This window comes from Enoplosus armatus, chromosome 3, assembly GCF_043641665.1.
Source record: "Enoplosus armatus isolate fEnoArm2 chromosome 3, fEnoArm2.hap1, whole genome shotgun sequence".
NCBI lineage: Eukaryota > Metazoa > Chordata > Actinopteri > Centrarchiformes > Enoplosidae > Enoplosus > Enoplosus armatus.
In genome coordinates this window covers 9,986,196-10,001,848 of record NC_092182.1, presented here as the reverse complement: position 1 = coordinate 10,001,848, position 15,653 = coordinate 9,986,196, and the positions used below count along the sequence as shown (strand labels likewise).

Sequence of the window (15,653 nt, the reverse complement as noted above, 5' to 3'; positions counted from 1 at the left end):
ATGAAAGCAAGAGCTGCAAGATGTATGTATATATAGATTGTACAAATACACACTGAAGCCCAGACTGAAATCTTGTTGTGATATTTTGTCCTTTGACAGCAGCAGCAGCAAAGTTTCGCCGGGACTCCCTGTTCTGTCCAGACGAGCTGGATTCACTATTTTCCTACTTTGACACAGGCTCTGGTCCTCGCAGTAAGTCCACGACACAGTCAGTACATACAGGCACAATGCACAACTCACAAACAGAAGTAAGAACGGCATATTGCATGTTGATGTGTTATGGCGGTGTGTGTATGAGTAGTACAGTGTATGCCGTGTAATCATTAACGTGTCCGTGGCTTGGCGATGCTTGGCCCCGCAGGTCTTAGCAGCGACAGCGGCCTGGGAGGAAGTACTGACGGCAGCACAGATATCCTGGTTTTTGGCTCAGTGGTGGACAGTGTCACAGAAGAAGGTATGTGTGTTTGTGTGTTGACGCAAGAATGTCGTCACATTGTTGAGAATATAAAGGAGTTTTTTCTGGTGAAGGAGAACCCATTTACAACTGGAGGAAATTCCCATTTTCTCCCATCACTGTGCACTATAGCAGTGATGTGATTACATTTTGTTACATTTACTTGTATTGTGTTTTGTATTTCTTCTGTTTTGTTGTATGTATGTACAAAACTTGAAAACTCACTCCTGCCCCACCTAAAAAAGTGAGCTTAAAGAACAAGACATGGATGTGATGCAATCCATTTAAGATCCATTCAAACAGCCTGAAAGATTCTCTGGTTCACTGAGACATTAACACACTCTCCTGGGGAAAATGAAAATAGGCCAAATCAAATTGTAAGAAACCTGAAATAAGGCTTAATGTTTGTTGTTATGTGTTATAAAGATCTAGCTATTTGTTTTTGATCTTGTATAAAATTGGCACTGTGTATTGACAGGAATCATGTAGAGGACATGGACATAAAGAACACCGAACTAAACCATTCATACCTTCAGAGAGTTTTACTGAGAGTGAACTGTCGTGCAGCAGCGTGTGTGTTGTGATCCACACATCTTATGAGTACAATTTCCCCCCGGGGATCAATAAAGTATTTCTGATTCTGATTCTGATTCTGATTTTAAAAGTTTAAAATACTTAGTTTACATCGTTCCTCTTTCTTTCCATCATCGTGACCTTACCTCCCCTCAGAGGAGGAATCGGAGGAGTCCTCCAGTGGTGAGGTGGAGATCGAGCAGGAAGTATCTTCAGACCCCGAAGACCCGAGGGAGCTCCACCCAGGGGCGCTCCTCCACCGATCCTCTCGTCTACACAACCTGCCACTCATGGCCGAGGCATTGGCGCATGGTGCTGACGTACACGCTGCAAGTGAGGAGGAGGAGGCGAAAACGCCACTCATTCAGGCCGTGATCGGGGTGAGAGGCTGTTTGTTATAGATTTAGCTGGAAGTGAGAGAGGTGTAAACCTTTATGCTGAATTACTGAACCTTTTTATATGACTTTGTTATATGACTAAGATAATAAATCATAACGGAACCTGTCGTGGTTAAACATTAAAATGGATTATCTGCTGAAGGTGCCAGACCCAGGTTTTATGTTCTGCCATAAACATCCACAGTCGTAAATGATTAAAAACAAGGGGGAAATCTCCTCCCTGAACATATTGTCTGCTCCTATGAATCGCATGGCTCTCCTTCCACTTGAGGTGGGCAAAACTAAACAGTTTGATGCACTTAAAAAAACAGGCTTCAGTAATGTTTAAATACCAATAATTAGACTTCTCAGAGCAAGTAAACGTCTGTCTGTCTGACTGTCTGTCTGTCTATCAGGGCTCTCTGATAGCTTGTGAGTTCCTGCTACAGAACGGAGCCGACGTGAACCAGAGAGACATGAGAGGCAGAGGCCCGCTGCACCACGCCACCTACCTGGGGCACACTGGGTAAGAAACGCCTGTGAAGTGGGAGGAAGTTGTCATGAATGGTCTGCTTTCACTTTCTTTGCGAATGCAATGAATTTAAAAAGCAGAAACTTTAGGCAACATGACATTTCAAAAGTGTTCCATATCATCACTCAGCTGTGTCGAGGGGTTGTTGAAAGAGTTTCTTTGGGACTGTGAGGTAACCATTTTCATCTGGAACACAAAGTGAAACTACTCACTACCAAATATTTCAGAGGCGATTACCCTTGATCGGTGTAGGTTTAGCGATGAAAAACCACAGTCCTGTTGTTAAGGAAAACAAAACATGTCACTCTCATTTAATGACACACATTCTTGTATTGAGTATTGTCTCGCTGACATGGTGGTTTACACAAGAATCATGATTGTGCAAAAGACTCAAGTACAGACACGTTTTTCTAACAGCGGCCATTTTTGACCAGATTCCCTCAGTTTGTGTGCGTCCATGACCACAAGCAAGTAACTTAACTGACATAGGATGGATAGGATAGGATGATAGCATGATATAGGAAAGGCAATTATTTGGTTACAATAATGCAGTGGACATTAGTACATGGCAATGATTACAAATGTACTGTATCAGACCATCAGATTCTTGACATGCTTCCTCCAGACACGTATCCACCAAAGCTGTCCCATTGTTCTTTTATCATATCATTTTTCCAGTTCAGCATGTTTTTCACACGCAACTAATTCCATCATTTGTTCTGTCCACATTTTCAGTGTAGGAGTTTGAGGCTCTTTCCAACATGTTAGAATCAACTGAGCACAGGTTATTAAGCCAGTTGTTAATACTCTAAATACATATTTACTTAACTGCGACACTGCAGTTTTGTCCCCAAGGAGACACAACCTTGGTGATCTGGGCAGTTCACACTCCACCCATTCACCCATTTATTCCAGAACATTCCTCCATAAAGGGGAAAACCATGGGACATTCCCATAATGTGTGCATATAAGTACTGCGTTCTGTTTTACATTTCCAACATAAACTGTCTTTAATTAGACCCATATTATTGAGTCTCGTTGGGGTGTAAAAAATTTGCCTCTGGCTTCTCTGATGTAGTCCACATTGTTGGAAAGAAACCTCTCCCATGTTTCTTCATCAAGTGTACAACCCAGATCTTTTCACCATATCATCCTTAGGTTCTTACTAACCTTAGGATGATATACTACGTTCCTAAGTGTTTTCCTGAATTTATCTTCCTTGTATTGTTTCACTAATTGTTTCTCCAACTTAACGATTTCCTTTTCCAATAGTCGTGCCTGTTTTTTGCTTTCCTTTCTCTTCCATGAACTGCAAGCTATACGTTTTCCCCAAGTAAATGCTTTGAGTGCTAGCTAGACCATAGACCATCAGAGACTATTTTCTTGATGTAGTCGTTCATTGCACTCCCTGCTTCCTTTCTTCTTTTAATCCATGGTGTCAATACTTTCTCTGCGTCTGCATCTTGTTTTGTGCAGTCAGGTGTGTCTGTTCCTGAAGAGAGGAGCATCACAGACGGAGGTGGATGAGCAGGGCCATGACCCCCTAAGTATCGCTGTCCAGGCCGCCAACGCAGACATCGTCACCCTGTGAGTGATCCTAATTCTTTTTATGAGCAAGTTCCTCATAAGCATTTATACGTGGCTAACTGCTCATGCTTGAGAAATCTAATCTGTTTTTGAAACATTCATGAATGTTTGACAAAATAATCTTTACTCAAGGTCTACTTACTAGCTTTTTCTGGAGATTTCAACTAAGATGTGCTTGAAAGCTTTGGAAAAAGCTTATTTGGCTCAAGAATAAACTTTCACGCTTAAACATCTAAATACTGTTTAATAGGATTTAATTATTTTTCTACTATGAAAGCAGATGGTGAATTATCTGAATTGTGTCCCTCATTGTTGTCTTTACTCTCTCTTCCCCTCTCTAACTCCCTCCTCCCATCTTCTTCTCTCCACTGTGGTTAATCATCCTCGCCACTCCTTTACCACCTCACCACATTCCCACTCTCATGTCCATTTCTGCTTCCTTGTGTGTCCCCTCTCTTCTCTCCCTCTGCCTTTGCCTTTGCCTTTTTTCGTCTCTCCTCCAGATTGCGTCTAGCGCGGATGAACGAGGAGATGCGAGAGGCGGAGGCTCCCTTGGGTCAACCAGGTCAATACCACAACAGCAGCCCCACTGAGCAGCAGTATAGAAAGTGCATCCAGGAGTTCATCTGCCTCACCATAGAGGAATGCTAGTGGTCTCTTCTGTATCCAGGAGCATAGCTCGTGCTCTCTCTCTCTCTGTATATATATATATATATATATATATATATACAGAGAGAGAGAGAGAGAGAGAGAGAGATCTCAAGTCTGTTACTTAACGTAGATCTAGGCTTACGGGCAACTTCTTGGGGGTGTCTGAGGAGAGAGGAGCGTACCACTTGCTCATTATGGGGGTGCGTTGTGTCATAGGGAGACCCCTGATGGACCTTTTTAACTCTACTGACAATACAGTCACCACCTCCATTTTTCTGCATCACCACTTTGTTTCTGCTTGCCATCACTCGGCACCCATGCTATGCTAGCTACATGACACACAAAATTACATCTGCTTTTTGGTGTTTTGCTAACAGGGTTATCCTCTAACATATCATAACGTGGTGTAACCTCTTGTGTGAGGGTGTGTGGGTTAACTGTTGCCGAACAGCTCTTCACTGCATTAACCCATTACACTTTATATCTATCCAGACCATCTGTGTGACATCCAACCTACCCATCTCTTCTCAATCGGAGATGTAAATATACATATTTAGAAGCTATATGGGTAATCTTTAAACTATGTGCCGTGGCATGAGGTGAAAAAAAAATGATATTTGTTCCATTACTTAAAGAAAAAGAGTAACTGACAAGCTACAGTAGAGGTGGGCAGGGTAGTTTACTGTGTATAAAGAGGGTCAGGAAGGGACATTTAATGTAAAACTGTGACAAAAAGACTGAAGGGCTTGTGGAGAAGAGACCCTTGCCTGCTCTGTAAGATACTTTGTGACATGATGAGTGAGTGAGTGAGTGAGTGAACAGGCGATTAAATGAGTGCATGTGTCAGAGAATACTGAGAGACAGAGTTGAATCATATGATATTATGATACGTTATGTAAAGGAAAAAAAAAAGAAACTGTGCACTTTTCCCATCTACAGTGTTATAATTTTGTTTGTTTTCATTCAGTTCGCTTTTACATTGTTCTCGTCTAGTCCAGTTATTGTCTATATATCTATTGTCTATTTTATTTCTGTCTTTTTATTTATGTGTATCTCCCCAGAGGACCAGTGCAATGCATTCTTGGATGCAGTTTACTTCTGCATTTCTGTTAATGATTGTCAATTTAATCTGAAAGCATTACTTGGGATTTATGACAGGAAGCATTTAGATTCCATAATGTAATAGCTCACTCATAAATAACATTTTGCTTTCATTTTCCCTTTGGAAAGGCCTTACATTGCTATGATTATTGGCATTTAAACACACCACGAAAGAGATTTTACTAGCTTATCTGTGGAAATTCTACTTATAATGTACCATTTTTTAAAATGAACTGCAGTCATTCGTTATTTACTAGTGAGGGTGATAACTTGTAACTAGTTGTGGAGGTGAAGTACAGACAAACCAGAGCAGCATGTCAGCGTAGAGAGGGAGTGTATAAAACTGGATTTATGTCTTACCATCAAACAATTATTCACTGCCTTTTTCCAAACAAAGGTGACTCATGACACCTCCATGTTGTTGTAAATACTCCCTCCATGTTACGATGTCTGTGGTGGGATAAAGGAGCACATTTCTTTAGAACAGTTTACACACTTGTGGGGGTCAAAGGACGTATTCATCTGGCTTCCCTCACTGGTCAATGCTTACAGTGTTCTGTGCATGCTTTGCCAGAGTTATTTTTTGGGAGGTTCAACATCATTTGCATTCTGAGCATGATAAAATATTTTTCAATGGTTTGATCACATCGTGCAGTGCAGTCCTGTGGAATAAGCATGTACCACCATGACCCCTCTGGTGTTTCTTACTTTTTGCACCTCTGTGCCATTCTTCCATCCACGGACCAAATCTGTGGGAATTTCTTCATTCCCGTCTTTTTTTTTGTTTCCACAAAAGCTTAGTAACCGTGATTTTAATATTTTTTTGTATCTCGTGATTTATTTTCCTCTGCCAAAGACTTTTTAAAGGGAAAGTGTCTGACATTGTTGTATGATATCACCGTTTTGTTTTGTTTTTAAACTGAAACTGTTCAGAGTAGATACAGCATAGTCTTACCATGCGTTGTGAAGTGAGTGGTAGAAACACTGTTGGTGTACTCACATGTTCAAAAAGAGGTTACAGAATTGTGACAGACCTGAGAGATTTTGACATGGCAGGAGATATTCTGCAATAGTTAAATGTACTGCAAGTACTGTACGTAGAACCAGTCTAGGGGGTGATGTGATGCTACTGTGACCAAACTGTTAAGGGCCCGAGCCTGAGCCGAAGTGTTAAATGTTGTGTCCATTGTGTGTATTGACATAGGAGTGGTTAAAGGTGCTGTTCAAAGCAAACATGCTGTAAATAGTACACCTGTGTATTTTAACTTGACGCCGACTGCCTGCCTCTCAGCATTCAATCACAGATCCCGACTGTCTGATCTGTTTTATGTTTGTCTTTTTAATTCTCTTCCGAAAAAACGACCTGTCAGGCCGAACTGTAACACAGTGTTGCTCTACTTGGAGGCGTTCTTCTGTTCACTGACATTTGGATATCTTTGGAATACTTTCTTCCTTGTCTTTAGAAGCACTGAGGGGAAAAAAAAGAAAACAAAATGCATACAATAAAACTGAGAAACTCTTGATGAACTAACCCTGCTTCCTGCTTGTTGCTCTCATTTCTGTTTCCTGTCATCTCTTATGCTTAACATTCTCTCAACATTGCAGCAATATATTTGAAGGTTTACAGAAAATAGTTGCTCTAAATGATTGATTGACAAAATGCCTATTGTTACAATTTGCAGAAATATAGCTATGTAGAAACATTGTCAGATGTTGGGAGAATGCTATGTTTTTACAATGTGATCTGGTGTGTCTTTTGGTCTATAACAAACTTTTGAGTAGCACTTGGCTTATTCAAAGCAATACAATGGTTTCCTTCATGATAACAAACATAAAGGAGGTGTACACTTGGACATCTCCAGACTGACTGACTTTGACACACTATTTAAAGATCACTTTAGTGTTTAGGGTCTTATGTATTTCAAATAGTGCCTCAGTTTCTAGCCTGCAGCAGCAACACTGTGCCTTGAATAATTCAGTGTCTTCAGAGTGTAAAACATTTATGTCCTTACATGCCTGAAATGCCTAATTCCTCACTCACATGTCCACTTGAGGAAAATAAACACTGACTGACATATCATTGCTTCTGTTGCCACAGGGGTTGCTACGGGGAGCAGGAGAGTTAAAGCCAAGGATGCTCGGGATAGAGTGAGTGAAGCATCCTGGGCCGTCTTACTAGGGGATCAGTGTGATACTGTGATTCTCTCTGCTCTGGTGTTGATCTTTAAGGTGGCTTGGTCTGTCGCCCTTTCTGTTGCACACACACACACACTCTCTGGGAAAATATTTGGAGCTTTTCCTGATGTTGGGAATCTTGGGGCGAAATCAGGCATTCAGAAGTACACACAAATCTTCCGTGGAGGAGTGTTGTGTCATAAGAAAAAGATGACCCAGCTATAATGCGGCATACACATAGTTTATTCTCTCAAAACATTCAAACATCCAATGTATAGGAGGTACCAGGTAACATGGGTAAGTACTCTACACTTCATATTATGAGATAACTTGAACATGTACAAGAGAGGAAAAAGGATCCCAGGATGATGTAGGAGTGAACTGGACAGGATGCTCACCACTCTTTCCCTGCAAATTCCTGATTTTCCCTTTCTGCAAACAAACAGAGACTCCCATTTAGAAGAGTAATCTTTCAAAAAATGTGCATAAGATACAACATAAGTGTCTGGTATCTACAAAGCATTTACTCCTACAAACCAAAGATGCTTTATAGAAGAACAAGTCACTTACATACCATAAAGCTACACTGTGGAGCTTCACTCCATCATGACGATGTGCTTTGGGGTCTTTGCTCTTTTCATGCAGAGGTTTATCTGCTCTGTCTTTCTCCCTGAATAGTGAAATGTGGGTTATTGGAGATTGCAGTATGTGCTGGCTTACTGCCTTCATGTCATGTAATTAAAAAGGCTTGCTGTGTTACTCACTCATGTTAAAGGTAAGTAAAAACCAGCAGATTGGTCACTGCAGTCTCCATGGTGCCCTTCAGAAGGACAAACCCCCCTTTGACTTTAGTATCCCCTGTTGCAGGTGACATCTCCAGGGTTGATGTCTTTCGCGAGTTTTCTCTCCTCGCGTCTCTCCAGCCCGAAAAGTTGAGGAGAAGGAGCATACAGTTCAGCCGCTGCAAGGAGTGACCGCTGACCCCCTCTTTCTCTGAACACTCTTCAGTCACTTTGGAATCTAGAAGGAGACACATGACATTAAAAAAGACATTTTGATGATGAGGATTGAGCACTGCAACCGTAAGCAAACAGTCAAAACCCTGCAGGCCCTAGTTAAAGCTGTTTTATAAATATGTTGTAAATATGTTTGGACAAGGTCAAGATAATAGACCTGGGTCATGTCAAAATGTTAAAAAGTTTAAAATGTACCATTGCACAGGTGTTATTTCAGTGTTTTGGTAATGGCAATGAAGTAGCAGCAGAGTCATTGTTGTGTCAGAAGATCTGTGGATATATTATGTTGTTTAAAGGGGAACTCTAAAGTTGGAGGACTCACAAGAGATATATTTAAAAAGATCTTCAAAATTGAAGCTGCAGAGCCTTTTACTCTCAAGTATGTGTCAAGCCCCAAAAACACTGGCTCTTATATTTGCCATACTGTGACACAATATTTGTGGCGCATTTTTATTAAATCTCTGCACATGTTTTTTACACTGCACACCCTCCAAAATTTGCAATCCCGAGGCCCAAGCCAAAATAACTCTGATGACAGCTTCCTCCAGAGCTACAGAAAACATTATGCAAATGTTTCCACAGGTTTAATTGTACTCTCTATGATGAGTAAAAAATGTTAAAATTTGCAAACGTGCCCCTTTAATGTTAATGTTTAATGTATAATTTTATTTTGTCAACTGCAAATCTCTGATGAAATGACTTTTAAACTGTTATGCAACTGGTGGCAGAATTAAATTAAATAACATTTGTATTTCACTCTATGTTTTCTTTTAATTCAATTAAATTCAATTCAAAGAGCTTCATTGTCCAAAGTACAGTGCACAATAACAGTAATATGAACATTAAAACAACATTAAGATTAATATATATTAATTATATACAGTATATGCATGTATTTATGTGAGTGAGTGAGTGAGTGAGTGAGTGAGTGTGTGTGTGCTGATAAATGGTTGTTTAGTGTTTAGTGAAAAATGAAGGGGTACAGTTTTGCACAGTGTAGCCATTATTGAAATTAATCCAGAGTTAACAGTAATGTTATAGATCATATGTAGGAACAGATTAATTCTCTCAATAACCATCTCTTCAATTACATTTCAACAGATCACATGACTTTGTGTGTGTGTGTGTGTGTGTGTGTGTGTGTGTGTGTGTGTGTGTGTGTATGTGTATGTATGAATGCATGCATGTGCTGTGTGTGTCTAGGTCATTCACTGTCCCTCAGGTTGTGGCATGTTGATACATATTGGGCAGCAAGATATTCCCTGTCTCCTTCTCCTAGGAGTATTTTTAATTTTGAGAGGTCATTAAGCTCTTTGATCTCTGAAAGCTTAAACTTGGTAAACAAATACAGCAACAAGAAACGTTATGCAGCAGCATAAAACACCAGCGAGAGCACCTCAAAGATGGTTGTTGAGAAGGTGCAGAAAAGTTCCTCAGAAAAGACACAGACCACTTCATAATGTGCCAGGCGTGTCTCGGTTATCAACAGACTACAAATGTAAGTATGGGTATTATGATTATAAAGAATTGTATTCTGTGGTAGCTAACTATATTAATTAGTTATTATTTGACTTTTTTGAAAGATTATAATTAGGCATAATATGCCACATTAGCTGGTGACAGTAATGCGCTTTCCATGTCATTTTTCAACCGCTATAACACAAGTGAAGAAGAAAACCGGAAGCGTAATTTTTCCTCCTGCTGGCGATTGGTAAAGCTACGTTGGTGTCATCGTCTTATCGGTTTGGGGTTTGACAACAGAAACAACAGCCTTATTTCGTGTCCAGCCACGAATACCTATTTTCACTGGGGTCTCTGGAGAGGTATGTATGTACTACACGCCCTCTCGTTTGTAAATTCAAGAGACGTGGGGGTCAGCTCTCGTTAGTAACAACTGTTTATGCTAACGCTAGGTAGCTAACCTAAACATAGCTGTGGCCTTCGTTAGCTAACGTTAGCCCTCGGTGGCTAACACGGAACACACAGATGGGAGTTCTCACCAGCTGTACCTGCTAGCTTTATCTAATCGCCATGTCAAGTTAGCCTGCCTGGACGAACAGTATTGATACGCTGTGATTAATAAACTCGCCAGCCACATATGATGTCATTCTGCAGTTTGAAGTTGGTCTACACTGTTTGTTTACAGCCGGCGGTTGAGTAACGTTAACTCTCCGATATCGAGCTAACTTATCGATCTGTTCAGTTAGCCAGACATTAACATTAGCCAGCGAGGCTTGCAAAGTAGCGGATTAGCCTCAGCTAACATAAATTGCGTTAACCCCAAGTAGCCCGTTATTTAATGGGAAATGAAACTGACATTTCAACACTATTACAGTTCATGTACAGCTCATTAGCGTTACTTCGTCAGCTGTTAGCCACATGACAGTGGGTCAGTATGGAGTCGTGCAGTTGGCTGATTGTGAAGTTATCTTGAGCTCAGTGTGCTGAGGTGGAAAGACAGTTAAAAGTACATGTAAATCCAAGTTATGTAGCTCATACATGTAGCAAAGTACAGTCTAAAAATACTAGTACTTTACGGTTTTTCATGTTAAGACTTGATACTTGAACTGCACTGTTTTATATTGAAATAATGTACTTGACAGGGCATGGCAAGTTCATTTGTACAGCACCATCCAACAAAAAAGCAATTCAAAGTGATTTACATGAGACATAAAAAGCTTATATAATAAATAAAAAAACAAAAAAGAAACACAAGGCAATATTGAATAGAAACATTAAAATAATATTTTAAAAGAATAATAAGATAAATAAAATAAGTTTGAATGTAATAAAGCAGAGCAAAGTTCATAGTAAGAGAGATATGAATAAATATCACTTTATAGTCAGAGGTCCTGATATGAACAAATGGCCATACATTTTAATTAATTTGGGGCTTCTTGCTAGCTGTATTTATTTGACATCTTTGCAGATTATTATTCTGAAGTTCTATACAAAGAGATGATGAGGTCATAATGTAATTGATGCATTCTGTAGTTTAAATATCCCACCAGTAGTCTAGTTAGAGCCACTGCCACCTGATTCCACAACTAGCTGAAACAATTACATGAAAAGTAGGTCAATCAACAGATTTAACTAATCAGTGACATTTGTGAGATTTTGCTGCCTTTTTATGTTTTGTATTATTATAAATCGACTGCTTTTGAGACTTTTGACTGTGGGTCAGACTATATGAATAACAGCTCACAACAATTTATTGGCATTTTACAGGCAAAACACTTCATTGATCAGTTAAATGGAAATCCATATATCAGTCATTAATCAGTCCCCTATTAAAATACAACACTGTCGCTCCTGAAGGACTAGTCTTCAGAGTTACACTGTTTGTTATGTAAAGTCAGTATCCAGGTAATCTAGATAATCCTCAGCCCTAGCTGTCAACAGTTTTCATTGGGAACTAGGTCTGGGACGGTTACCACGTTACAGCAATACTGTGGTAAAATGACCCCTAATTACCATCATTATCTTTTGAACTCCAGGCTCTACCAAGTACTTACTAATGTCCATCGACAATCAGGCAGCAGTGCTGGTTGTTTTCAGTAACGTTTTGCAAACTTCTGTAGCTGCTTCTCAATGAAAATTTTCCAACAGCTGATGCTATCACAATATGTTGTACACAATCATGGCTGACAATTCTACCAACTCTGATGCATCGTGATATTTGTGTGACAGTGGAGGAAATTATCTCTAAAAGAAAATCAGTAATTGGTCATACTGTGTGCTGTATTTATTCAATGCATTTAATTTTTAATAATGTGTTCACACATTATGAACACTATGCTACCAGTAAATTGAAAAATAAACTGGCTGAACTGCAGAACAGTTCCAGAGTTGAAATGTCTGCAGTAAAGGAAGACTACTCTTTGACCTAGTATTGCAGAATGTATCCTGATAATGGTGCCACTGTGTATCAGTAACAAATTTCAAGAGACCAAATCAATACATACATTTCAGTATCTCCCTTTTGCATGTCTTCAGATGAACAACAACGGGAATAAGAGAGCTCCAACCACAGCAACACAGCGACTTAAACAGGATTACCTCAGGATAAAGAAAGACCCTGTGCCTTATATCTGTGCAGAACCTCTCCCCTCCAACATCTTGGAATGGTAAGATCTCCATCCTGGCAAGGCCCTCAGTCCGAGATCATCATGAAGACAATAAGTTGCATTTCAGATCTAGATCTAGATAGGCAGTAATGTTAAAATCCTGAACATGTAATAAAGATAAGCCAAAGTTAAATATTTAGTCAGGTAATGGACGACCATATTTTAAGATTTCCTCAACCAGGGAAATTCTTTATCCCAGAGTATGAATGTATTTGTTAAGAATGTAACCTCCAGCAGTGCACGTTAACCTGTAAAAGTGTCACTGTTCATCATTTGGCTTTCTTCCTGGTTTCTTGTTGTGATTTATCCACATGCTAGCTACACCTTAATTAAGGTGTTATTATGTTCAAGTATTTTCTGTCCTTGTACTGTGGATGGGTGTTTTGTAGTTGGTCATGGCCTTATCAGACTGGAGAAATAAGGAAGCAATTCAGGTTGTTTGTTTCTTTGTCAGTGCACACTGTTTGTTTTTATTTAACCAGGTAAGTCCTGTTGAGGTCAGGAACCTCGTTTAAACATGGTCAATACAGTAAAAAGTTGAATAAACATATGGTTTGGAGTCAGTGTGCAGGTGTGTCCCTTTGTCGTTGCAGTTGTATGATATGCGTGTTAACCACTAGACCCACGGGACGCTCCTGAAAATGATTTTTTTTAAGACAGTGGAAAAGTAACAAAGAATTAAGAGAGGAGACACTGAGGTGAAGCAGTCAGCTGAGTTTGATTCTAGGCCATTGCTAGCACATTAATGGACGTCTAGAGGATGAAGATTTAACCAGAAATTCTTTGTTTGTAATGTTATTTTTGTTGAAATTTGGAAAACGTTGCTAACCAAAATCTTTCCTGTATTTTCTAGGCACTATGTAGTCAGAGGTCCTGAGAAAACTCCATATGAAGGTAAAACCTACTGACATTTAGCCATTACATACTCCTCAAGTAGTTTCTGTTTGTGGGCATGCTTTGACAAGTTGATTCGTGCCGATCTCTGTTGTTTGTTCATGATCAGTGACATCTGAGAAGTTGATCCATAACTGAGTCGTATTTTCTGTTTTAAGCTTCAAACGGTCTGATTTTATCATCTCGTGATGTCATACTATCTGTCTTTTGTAGGTGGATATTATCATGGAAAACTCATATTTCCCCGGGAATTTCCTTTTAAACCACCAAGCATCTACATGATTACACCAAATGGGAGATTTAAGTGTAATACAAGGTAAGAATGTAGTTTCAATTTGGTGAGTTGAATGAGAATTCAGGATTGTAATTGTAAATCTTGAAAAAGTTACATTTAATTGTAAATTTGCTTTTTTCCTCCACAGGTTATGTTTGTCAATCACAGACTTCCATCCAGACACGTGGAACCCTGCGTGGTCTGTCTCCACCATCCTCACAGGTCTCCTCAGCTTCATGGTGGAGAAGGGCCCCACCCTCGGCAGCATCGAGACCTCTGACTACACGGTGAGTACAAACAAATGACCATAAATGCAGCACATAGTAATAAATAAACCATCTACGATGTCTCAAATATATTATTTTGTTTTTCCAGAAAAGACAGCTGTCAGCCCAAAGCCTGGCCTTCAACCTCAAGGATAAAGTGTTCTGTGAGCTGTTTCCTGATGTAGTCGATGTACGTATGAGGTGATCTCTACCTTCTTGACGTCTACTCTCCTCTTTCTTTTTGTCGAACCAATATTCTCCCATGTCTTTCCTTCCCTCCACCAGGAGATGAAGCAGAAACAGAAGGCCCAGGAGGAGTTAAGCGCCCGCACTCAACCCCTCCCCTTACCCGATGTGGTGCCTGACGGTGACCCCCAGCACGCCCACTACGGCCTCCCCGCCCTCAACGGAGGCCCCGTCCCGCTTGGGGGCGCCAATCCCGCCCCTGGCCTACAGCAGGCCAATCGCAACCATGGACTTCTAGGTGGGGCTCTAGCCAACCTGTTTGTGATCGTAGGCTTTGCTGCGTTCGCCTACACAGTCAAGTACGTGCTGAGGAGCATAGCCCAGGAGTGAGAGGGGCCGGTGTTGTAGGGAGACGCTCCCCCCTGCAGGTGAGCCAGCTAGTGGACTCCACATTCTACAAACACACTACGTGGGGGAGGGATGTTCAGTCCTGGGTTTAAACCCCTCCACGACCACCACCACCACCACAACCACCACCATGGACTTTGGAAGACAGAAACTCAAAGCCGACCCACCCAGGAAGGATTGAGAGGAGGAGGAGGAGGAGGAGGTGGGGGAGTGGATGGGGTGGCAGTAGGGCCGGGGGATTGGAGGGGCTTATTAAAACGGTTGTGATCCACTCTGTGCTTCAGTGGTTTATGTCAGCAGTAGGAACAAACTTGGCTCATGGGTTGTGGAAGAGTGCAGAACAGTAGGACATGGTCATAGTTTGTTGCACCACGCCAGAGGCAACAACACAAATATGCTTTAATGAGATGAAATAAAATGCATCATTGTTCTCCTGCAATCTCATGAACATGACTGATAAAAGCTTGTTTCTTAAACAATTAATGTAGGTCATTCTCAAAGTAGGTGCCCCCTTGTCCAAGCATTTCCCTCTGCAGTGTTTCATTCAACAGATCAGAGACTCCTCAGGGTGTGACTTGATGTTGCAGCGCCAAATGTTTTCAAGTCAAGAGAAAAGGAGTGCCACAAAGACCAGTTGTTTGGTACTCCTAATCAAGAAGCGTTGTAAAGGTTATTCGGTTAAACAGTTTTTGGCGTTGGATTCAGTTTTGCCTTTATGCTTTTTTCCCATTGAATAGCTCCCAGGTGTCAGGTTTCATTAACCTGCTGCTGCAGTTTAAGAACCGGTTTCTCTACCTTTTTTTATATTTGACTACATCACAGGCACTATAGTTTTCCTATGAATGTGTTGATCTCCAGACTAAATGGAGCACTTTTGCACACAAAAGATTAACATGCTTATATTCTTTGACGTTTCATAATTTCCAGGTATGTTTTGGCACTAATGTAACTTCGTGGCAACCGCCTCTAGATATTCATGTTGAGTAACAGGAGAGCGAAAGTGGGAAGATTTATGACTGAATTTGTGAACCA

General features: G+C 40.6%; 2 protein-coding genes across 2 annotated transcripts in view; both read left to right on the top strand.

Annotated features, from left to right (window-relative positions):
* Window positions 1–9,222, top strand: part of LOC139282327 (arf-GAP with coiled-coil, ANK repeat and PH domain-containing protein 3-like) — a 55,984-nt gene extending 46,762 nt beyond the window's left edge. Inside the window, exons 18-24 of the mRNA XM_070901957.1 lie at window positions 100–192; window positions 362–454; window positions 1,184–1,407; window positions 1,821–1,930; window positions 3,413–3,523; window positions 4,027–4,088; window positions 8,318–9,222. Of these exons, the coding sequence (XP_070758058.1) occupies window positions 100–192; window positions 362–454; window positions 1,184–1,407; window positions 1,821–1,930; window positions 3,413–3,523; window positions 4,027–4,088; window positions 8,318–8,424 (800 nt within the window). The 3' untranslated portion in view covers window positions 8,425–9,222. The remainder of the gene's footprint in view (window positions 1–99; window positions 193–361; window positions 455–1,183; window positions 1,408–1,820; window positions 1,931–3,412; window positions 3,524–4,026; window positions 4,089–8,317) is intronic.
* Window positions 9,223–10,185: 963 nt separating this feature from the next.
* On the top strand, window positions 10,186–14,778 carry ube2j2 (ubiquitin-conjugating enzyme E2, J2 (UBC6 homolog, yeast)). The gene is made up of 7 exons (XM_070903203.1): window positions 10,186–10,289; window positions 12,463–12,593; window positions 13,447–13,487; window positions 13,701–13,803; window positions 13,910–14,048; window positions 14,137–14,217; window positions 14,313–14,778. Exons 2-7 carry the CDS (start codon window positions 12,463–12,465, stop codon window positions 14,601–14,603), a joined length of 786 nt encoding a protein of 261 aa, XP_070759304.1. The 5' UTR covers window positions 10,186–10,289; the 3' UTR covers window positions 14,604–14,778.
* The last annotated feature ends 875 nt before the right edge of the window (window positions 14,779–15,653 follow it).

Bases quoted from the DNA above. Each gene is read 5' to 3' on its own strand.
- ube2j2 (XM_070903203.1), top strand. From the start codon at position 12,463: ATGAACAACAACGGGAATAAGAGAGCTCCAACCACAGCAACACAGCGA. The intron at 13,804-13,909 runs GTAAGAATGTAG...TTTCCTCCACAG, and splicing joins AGATTTAAGTGTAATACAAG to GTTATGTTTGTCAATCACAG. The intron at 14,218-14,312 runs GTACGTATGAGG...TCCCTCCACCAG, and splicing joins TGTTTCCTGATGTAGTCGAT to GAGATGAAGCAGAAACAGAA.